The sequence below is a fragment of the Gavialis gangeticus genome, unplaced genomic scaffold (assembly GCF_001723915.1).
Source record: "Gavialis gangeticus isolate Ggan-Ray unplaced genomic scaffold, GavGan_comp1, whole genome shotgun sequence".
In the NCBI taxonomy this organism is placed as follows: domain Eukaryota; kingdom Metazoa; phylum Chordata; order Crocodylia; family Gavialidae; genus Gavialis; species Gavialis gangeticus.
In genome coordinates, this window is record NW_017729018.1 from 7896007 (window position 1) to 7905277 (window position 9271).

Below are 9271 nucleotides of genomic sequence, written 5' to 3' on the forward strand. Positions count from 1 at the left end.
TTTTTTTTTTTTTTTTTTTTATTGAGACTGGTATGACATGATTCAGAGCAGAGGGAATATTAAGTCTTTCAGGCCACTACAGTTGTGTTGAGATGCTATTTTGAATAGTATTTAGTAAAACAAAAGGTTGATTTTACTCACTTGATCTGCAGTCCAGAAGCAGATTATCAAAGCTTTTTTGCTTGCTTTGCAAGTTAGTGGGCACATCTACACATGCTATTAATGCGCAACAGGAAACTCCAGTGCATATCACACCAGGGTTTATTGGTCCTGGGTGCTGCATTTGAACATGAACCAACGACCACAGCATGCTGAGCTGGGGCAGAGCAGCCTCAGCTGGCAGGGGACCCTGGGGGGGGTCAGCCTGCCAGCCCAGGGCTACTCCTATCCAGCTCAACGTGCTGTGCAGGGGCTGGCTGGGCCACAAGGGTGCTTCAGTGCAGGGCTGATTGGCAGGCACCCCTCACACTGAAGCACCCTCATGCCCCAACAGCATCTACATGCGCGTTGCTGCAGAGTAAAAATAGTCCGCTGCAGGATATTACTTGTAAACACAAGTAATAACCTACACCAGAGTTAATCATTTTACTCTGTTGTAATAGCACTGCATGTATAGATGCCAAGATGTTTACTGCAGAGCTAATTGGACAACTGTATATGTCTCGTGTAAACACTCCTGCTGAGTGTTAACTGTCTGCTACTACCAGCCAGTTAGAAAAGCTTTTCATAGCACTGCTTCAAGCTTCTGCCCACCTGGCAGGAAAACTGAATAATTAAGAATTCCTTTTGCATTGGAACCTGTGTTTTAGGCAGAAAGATTGAAGAGTGTTGTACTCCCAAACATATAACCCAAGGGTCAGCAAGATGTTGCTGAAATCCATGTTTTTCACTATTTGATTTGGCAATGGGTAGCAATAGATTGAAGGGGAGGATGCTTGTCATATCAAAACCGGATGTGCAGCCACACTGAATAGCCAGACCTGGCCACTTTTACTGAAGCTTGAAAAACAGCATCAAAAAAAAAAAGGAAGATGAGAGGAGCAGTATTGCAGTATTTCTAAGGGGTATAATCTAGTCCAGCGGTCTCCAAAGTGGGGTGCACAAGACGATCCACTGGGGTGCGGGAAGAAAATATTAGAACTTCTGTTTATATAAATATACATATATTGGGGGTGCATGCTCAAATTTTTTTTTTTTTTTACTGATAGGGGTGCGCCATCAATAGAGTTTGGAGACCACTGATCTAGTCTATTAACAGGCCAGGGGAGTGTCGTGATAGTGCTGTCAGTCAAATTAACTGATTTCATATATGGTTTTATATTTATTGCAAGGGGGTTAGCAGATTACTTGCACTCTTTACTGCTTCTGCAAGCAGGCAAACATTGGAGAACCCAAGAGTAAGCCCTGATATACTTTCCTTTTGTTTTATCCCAAGGGTCTCTGGATAGTTCAGAGCTCAAATCCCATGGAATTTCTGATAGATTTGGATATCTAACAACAAAAAACACTTCGGTTTTTCAGTTTTCCTATAGGCTTAAAAGTAACATGGCTCAACCCTAACCTCATTTATTATGCATCAGTTTTACTTCATTATGGTTTGAGCTGAAAATCTGCCCTTGGGTAGATTAAGCCAATAGTTCATACCGGAAAGCTACGCAAATTCCAAACAGGCATGTAGTTGGCGACAGTTTTATAGACAAGATTATTCTCACTTAGCAGAACACTCAAGTTTGTACTTCAGTCATATACCAAACACATGGTTATGTCCTATATCAGGAACAGCATTCTCTAAAGCGCTCATGTATACAATTACTATTCCACTGTCTCTCATGGTGGGGGGGGGGGGCAGGGAAAACGTGTAGCCAATATTATTTTGGAAGCAGTAGCAGAAATTTGAAATCTTGTAAAATTCGATACAAGCCTGCTAGTTTAGCGTGACAGATTAATTTCTATAGCAGCCCATCCCTGCCTCCCCCCACTCCAAGATACTCTAGGTGAATAGCCCCACAGTTGAAAATAGAGAAAGTCTTAAAAATTGGACAAACCCAGCTGAAGAGTTCACTAGCACATCATCCACAGACACCTCACAAGGCACACGAATATCTGGCTTTAAGCAAGCCTGTGTGGCTGAATCTCCAAACGCTCCTCTTGTCTCCAGATCCGGCAGCATTGTCCCTATAATAGACATTAAAATGAAAAAACACCTTCAAAAGTCCGTTCTCAATATAGTTATCTGAACCAACTAATTAACAAAAAGCCACCACTGAAGTTTATCAACACCACAATACCATACAATTATCCAGTTCAGTCCTAGGATGCAGTCGAGTCTAAGATTTCAGACTTTCTAGATTATATGGATTCATTTTCAGTTGTAATCTACAGTTTTGAAGCGGTCATAGGAAGTCATAGGAAATATGAAACTTTAGCTCAAGCCAAAAAAAAACCGTTACGATTTCAGAGCAAAATCTTACAGTGCATCGTCTCTGCCTTTGTGCAATCCTTTTCCTTTGTAATATTTCTGTATGACCACATGTGTTCAGCATCCCTCATTTTTAAACTAGCGCTCACCAGGAGGATGTGTAGCATCTTATGTCATGTGTTCTCTGCCTTGCAATTGGAAGTAGCCCGTCACCCCACACTTTTCTCCTTATATGGAGGCTCTGGTCATGTGTTTGTTCCTCCTGCCCCTGCAATACCAGCATGCTCAATTAGTTCCTTAGAGGATGCTGGATGGTTGCCGTTTCCTTTTTCCTGCCTGGAACACATCCACAACAGCTGCAAGACAGTCACAGCCCAGAGCTGTTGTAACCCAGGGAGAGCTGTACACACAGTTGTATTTGTTCTCACACTAAGTCCACTTTACTTTTTTAAAAACCCTGGGTTACATTACGTTGAAAGGGTTTCAGAAGGTCAGTGATTGGTAGCTATTTGAATATTTGGTCTCAGCATTTAAATAGACCTTTCCTAATGCTCGAAGTGCCATTTTTACTCAAGCGGTGCGCTGACCAATACAAACGAGTGGGGTGTTGGGCTAGTTTGCCTCGATAAGATGCATCCCCCAAATACTTAGGAAAATGGACATGCACCACCTTTGGAAAGATCACTGTTGTATTTTGTACCCATGCGAGACACTGGATCATTTTAAAATTGCAATGCAATGTGCCACCACTAGCAAAAAGCACATTTATCTGGCCCGTCACAAGAAAGGACTAGATATTAATGAAGCATGTGCCATTGAAAAAAAGCCTAAGAAGAGGGTAGGAGGAGCTCCACAGCAGTGTGGCTCTCAGAACACCTTTAGAAATAATTGTACGATCTGCTACAAGAGCCGCATAGTTGCGCTTCCTAGTGGGAGGAACTCGGCTACACACCGACTTTATGGAAACGTGCGACTCCTCCCTACTTGCCCCTGTAGCCATTGGCCAAGGGCAAGCAAAACTCAGGGGGTATCTGAACTCCAAGCCTCCAGGCACATAGGATGTTTGCCAATGGATTTGGAAGCATCCAAAGCCCCAAGCTGAAGGGTGGAGGATCCTTACTGGTAGTAGGGCCACATATGGTTTTTGAATGACTCAAAAGATTTGGAACTGATCTGGCTAGTTTGACCTAGCACACAATTTTTTCCCAAAAAAATATTAAAATCTGCTGGCTTTGTGCACCAGCAGCCAATTCTCCTTCCCTCCCCCCCCCCAGTTATTTCTGTCTTCCAGTCACAGCAATCATTACATCATTGACGGAGGTAAGGGGAGAAGGACGGTCAATGAATGAGCCTTTCTGTAGCATGGCTTTCACAGTTGTTCCCCCTGTAAGGGAACCTACTTTGCCAGCAATCCTAGATATCAGCTACATTTCTAGACCACATCTCCTGCTTGAATACAAGTTCCTTTCTTCACGAAAGGAGGGACAAATTCCCCCCCCCCCCCAAGTCTGACCATCCTCAAGCCCAATTGGAAATCCCAGTCTATAGGCACAACGTTGAAATGGAACCCAAGCATTCCAATAAAACATCTTGCAAAGGTCTCAGCCATAATGAGCTTCACCAAGTTATGCATTTCCCTCACTACATAATATCTTCAGAAAAGAGCCTTGTCACTTGTTCACAAAATAATAAATGGGTGGATTCATTAACAAGTTAGAGATCTAGTGATTACAAGACAAGCAGCAAGTGTTCACATGCAACATTTAGATTAGAAGTAGCAGAATGCCAAGGATCCAGTATCCGGGACTAGTCATTTTTACTCCTATACTGCTACTGTTCTTGGACAAGGACAAATGTGCTGGTGCAGTACAAAAAAAATTGGTCCTGGTTCCAAAAGCTTAATACATTTCTTTCTAGCTGCAAGAGTCTTGAAAATAAACTAGACCTCATTTGTTTGTCCATCAACAATATGTTGCTCATAGAAAGTCACCATAGCTAGTGTATCAAGGGCAGTCATTGGCAAACAGTGCAACCATTGGTAAATAAATCATTTCTATAAGGGAACTTGGCTACCCCTGATTAGGTGTATGCATTAAAAATTTAAGATCTCTGGCTTTATTCCATTTAAGAGGTGGCTGTTAAAACATTTTAACTAACTAACTAACTAACTAACCTGCCGGTTTTTAGCCAGTACGTTTGTTTAACAGAACATCAAAAATCCCGTACAATGACCCGGTCAGTTGTCAGTGCTGAAGCAGAAATTTTCCTCATTCCTGGGTAGTTTAAGACTTTGATTAGCAGCTATATCAGATACTTGCAGTGAGCGACTTTAACTTTTCTTGGCCAAGACTAAGCTAAGGGTCATTATTTTTAGGCACTGGAATGTTATTACTGTTAATATTTCACTAAAAACATTTCAGAGTGTACTATTTGAACAAAAGAGGGAGTTGAACAAGTCAAAGTTGATTAATTTGGTAATTAACTCTGATGCGTCAGAGGCAAACTGTACCTTTATAAGCCACAAGTTTCATAGGAGTAGAATAAACCCTACCACATATCCGCTTCTAAGTCTCCTTGTACAAAGAGCTTGTGAATTGGAGGAAGTGAAGCAGCTCTTGAACAGGACCCAAGAGGAAGGAAAGCCTGCTTATCTTGGGGGGGCAAATTTCCCCTCTTCATCTACCACCACTTACTGTAGAGTGGTGTACAAATAGGAAGTGTAACCATTACTGCACTTGCCTTGATATGCCTTCTGTGAGGTTTTTTTGTTCACCCTTTGTCATGACGCAGCAATCTTTACAGGATGGAGAAAATTTGGTTTTATTTTATAGTGTTAGGACTAAACTCTCCTGTTCAGCAGAATAATGAAAGCCAACTCAAGATCTACTCTTAAAATATCTTTACATTATATTGCTTTTATGCATTGTATCAATTAAAAGCTCCTGTTATCCCTTTAGTACCTTAAATGATCTCCTGTGGTATTCATAAGAATATGTTGCTCCTCAGCTCGCATTTGTTTTTCCCTCCCCTCCAGCAGTTTATCAGAAAGGGAAACACACTTTCTTCAAAACAGGCTGCACCTCTTTCGCATCCTATGGGATGCACTCAGCAGGTTAGTTGATAAGTAGCTTAAAGCACAATAAATATGGCTGAAAGAGTTTACCAAAGATTAGGTTGAGCACAAAGGTCATGAAAGCTGCAAGATATGCAGACCTAACTCACGTTCTTTTTTCCGATGCATGCAATTATTGGCAGATCCTTTTTTTAAATGGACATGCTACACCAAGTCTCTCCTAGAAATACTACTTCCAGGTTTTGATGTTTTTGGATAGCCATCCAAGAAATGGGTCAGAGGTTTGAGCTAGTCAATAAGTCTGTAACCTGTGCTCCAAGACTCTCCATCTGAAAAGCAGAGCTAACTTGTGTTTAAGTACAGAAAGCACTTATGCAACTGAGAGGCACCAGAAAGAAAAGGGTAGAACTGTCTTTTAAATGAACCTGTTACCCCAATCTGGGGACCAGGCAAGCTAGTGAAACAAGGCCATTTCCTATCCCAATATTTGATAGCAGGGACCCTTCCTCTGCCAACCTAATTCACTGCTTAATGATGCATCTTTCTGTTCAGGAAGTTGTGCCACATCCTACAGGGTGTAATCTTTTCATTGTGCAAACCCCTTTGTAAGGGACCGTTACATTGATCCACTCTGCCAGAATTTCCAGAACTGGCAATTTGGCAACCATTTCTCTGAGGATGTGCAAGACAAAGAAAAGTGTTGCCCAGTCCTTGTTGCTCAACTTTTCATAGTCTAGGGCAGCAGCCCAATAAATGCTTCATTTTTAACAACAACAAAAAAGCAGTCAGGACTCATGGTAGAGGTGATATCTTTTATTAGACCAACTCAATTTTTTTTTTTAAGTGACAAATTGTTTGCTTTCTCTGAAAGTTCACCTTGCTAGTACTTAGCCTGGGATAAGTCACTTATAACAATGAGAGTCTAGTGAAGGTCATGTTCCAATATGGCCATTCATCAGGTACAGCCGAGAGTCCAGGAAGGGAGACCACACACGCTTCAAGCTTCAAGTTGTGTGGGACTGTTAGCGATCATAACACAAACTCGTTGGAGTTGCATGCCTAAAAGTAGAGCTTTTGCACTTCATCACAACTACTATCCAGAGAGAGTGTGTTTCAAAGTAATGTATTAATTAAGCTGCATTTGGTTATTTCCAGTTTTGTTATAACAGTTAAAAATGGGTAACTGGAGTCCGTTTTGCTTTAAACCAAGAATACTTATCTTTCTGCATTTGGAACAGGAAATGGCCCTCATTAGCAGGCCGATATTATTAGCTGTCAAGTGACTGCAGAGTAGACCGTGTCTTCACTTCTGGAGAAGTATGAAGATCCTGTCTGTATTGGGGTATTTTAAAACAAAATCCCTTAGAAGTGCAGCTTCACTTAAACGTTTGCTTTCAATTTGAAGATCTGACAGCACAAGGAAACTTGAACTGAATCTGCCCATGTAGTAGCCAAATTGTTTGTGGAGGGGAATTCCCCCCTCATAGTTAACCAGAAAGTGTAATTTTAGAAATAGGGAAAAGCTTAAAAAGGGAACACCATGTGGCAAGATGCCCAACACTTGTTTTTTTAAAAAAAAACATTTAAAAATAAACAACCTTATGAGGCTTCTGGCTCCCTTTTAGTGTTAAAAAACAACAGAATACCTTAAAAGAAACAGGGCGTTCCCCATAACAGTTTAAAGCAAAAAGTTTTAAGATATAGGGAACAGCTAGCTGTCATTCCCCATCTCCCCTGCCCCTTCCCAAAAATGCTCCACAGGAAAGTTAGAAGTGTACCCTCAACTCCACTCCAGAAAAGTTAGTCCAATGTCACACCTTTCTCAATACCACAATTTCTAATTTATCATCTGAACCAGCAATTTTAGCAGCTGGGGGTTTTTCTTGTTCTGTCCCAGACTCCTCCAAAAGCAGGTTGTACAGATACATTTAAGCACTTCAGTACAAAGTTTGCTGCACACTATAAAGTGAAACAGGGCAGAATTTATGGCAGGCATTGATCAAATAGAGACTTAGCTTCCTGTTGCAGTTACCAGCAACACACAAACTCTCACACTTTAACCTTCAGCTGCAGCATGGCCGCATACTGAACAGACCAACCCCTTGTTCTGCTTTAGCTCTAGGTGTGGCTTCAATCTACAGGTCTGTTCTGCTGCAAATAAGCTAATCAGCTTTGTGGTCCACTGACCCTCTGTGGTTCACTAGCCCTCTGAAACTGCAATTTCCAACCCCGTTAGTATCCGTTTGCTAAGTCACTGTACTTCGTTTCTGTACTTGCTAGATGGAAACCAAGATAGCTTCCAGCAAGCAGGGGGTCCACACAAATGCAAACAGGCTGCCTGACACTACAGTTAGCCATTAAAATTAGATCCACGTTGAGAAAGGCTGGGAACCCCGAGCTAGATCAAGCTGTACACATCTCTGGAGCGTTCCTACGTGACATTTGTATGTAGCTGCTGGTGGCACAGAGTATAAAAGCCTCACATGACACATTCAGCGCACAAGGGATGTTTTAGAAGCCCTCCTCGTGCTTTGAGACCTTGTGCAAATGCCACCCATTTTATTCCTACTACCGCAGGCTCCCTCCGCACAGTCAGGCAAGTGTAACCATATCGTTTCAGCCAATAGACAGGGTACAGCTCATTTCATCAGGTGACGTCTCCAGACACTGAATGAATAAGCAGGCTCGGGGTTACTATAGCACATTAACCTATTGGAAGTGCAGACAGCAGAGGCAGCCCATGTTATTCATATGTGGAAACAAAGATAAGCCGGTTTGTTTAGTACCAGTGATGCAAGCGTCAAGTACTACCGACCAGCTTTTTCCACAGGAAAAAGCTTTTTTTTTCTCCTTTCCTACTGGCAGTTTTGATCCGCAGTCCTACTGGAGAAAGACGCATGCAAACCTCACAACCGCAGAGCATTAACTAGCATCATTTCCATTCTGATGTTATAGGTAGGCAACCCCCAGCACAGGTGCCAGCAGGTGACACGTGAAGTCATTTTGCATGGCACATGTGCCTTGGGGTGCACAGCAGGGAAGCAGCACCATACCTGGACTCCTAACAGATTTTTACTATCAGGCCTCCCATCACCAGAGATAATGATAAATGAGAGAGAATGATGCAACTGCAAATTTTCCTTTTTTTTTTTTGCTGCAAATGTAATTGTAATGCAACAGTCATTTCTTTTTTTATTTTCATTTCCTTTCTGTCCGGGCCCCTGGCAGTCACTCGGTTCACCCGTGCCCGTGTCCAGCTCTGCAGGGAAAGGGCTGCTGAGCTGCCACCATCCAGATCTGCCCCTCGCAGCTCTGGCACGCGGATGCTGCCGTGCCAGGCAGGTGTTTTGGGCACCACCCAAAACCATCCCTGACCCCCATGACAGCACGAGGCTGAAGTTGGTTCCTTTTTCCACAGCTAACCTAGACCCAATAAAAGCTTGTAAATCAATGAATTACACATCCCAAAGAGAGAGACAGACAATTTCACGAGCTGCACCCACGTACCAATTCATACGGAAAGTAACATCCCATCCACATCAGAGCTTCATTTGGGGCTCTGTACTTCATGCGGGATATTATATTACCTGTTAATTAGTACGTACACATAGCTCGTGAAATCCTCTCTCTTTAGGATGTGCACTTCATTCATAAGGAGCTTATAATGGGTCTAGATTAGCTTGGAAGAAACTGGGAATATAAGCAATAACGGCACTGGGACACACGCACACCCCCCCCATGAATATCTAAGGAACAAGGATGAAGACAAGCAATAAAGG

At 42.4% G+C, this 9271-nt stretch overlaps 1 protein-coding gene across 4 annotated transcripts in view; it reads right to left on the reverse strand.

Moving 5' to 3' along the window:
• ACSBG2 (acyl-CoA synthetase bubblegum family member 2) overlaps nt 1-9271 on the reverse strand; it is a 26181-nt gene that overhangs the window by 16425 nt on the left and 485 nt on the right. For 2 of the 4 annotated variants that reach the window (XM_019513367.1, XM_019513368.1), the window contains exon 2: nt 2046-2177. In XM_019513367.1, coding sequence (XP_019368912.1) covers nt 2046-2170 — 125 coding nt within the window. In that variant the 5' untranslated portion in view covers nt 2171-2177. Of the gene's footprint in view, nt 1-2045; nt 2178-2471; nt 2566-9271 lie in introns of those variants that run through there. The other 2 variants (XM_019513365.1, XM_019513366.1) reach the window with 2 other exon arrangements.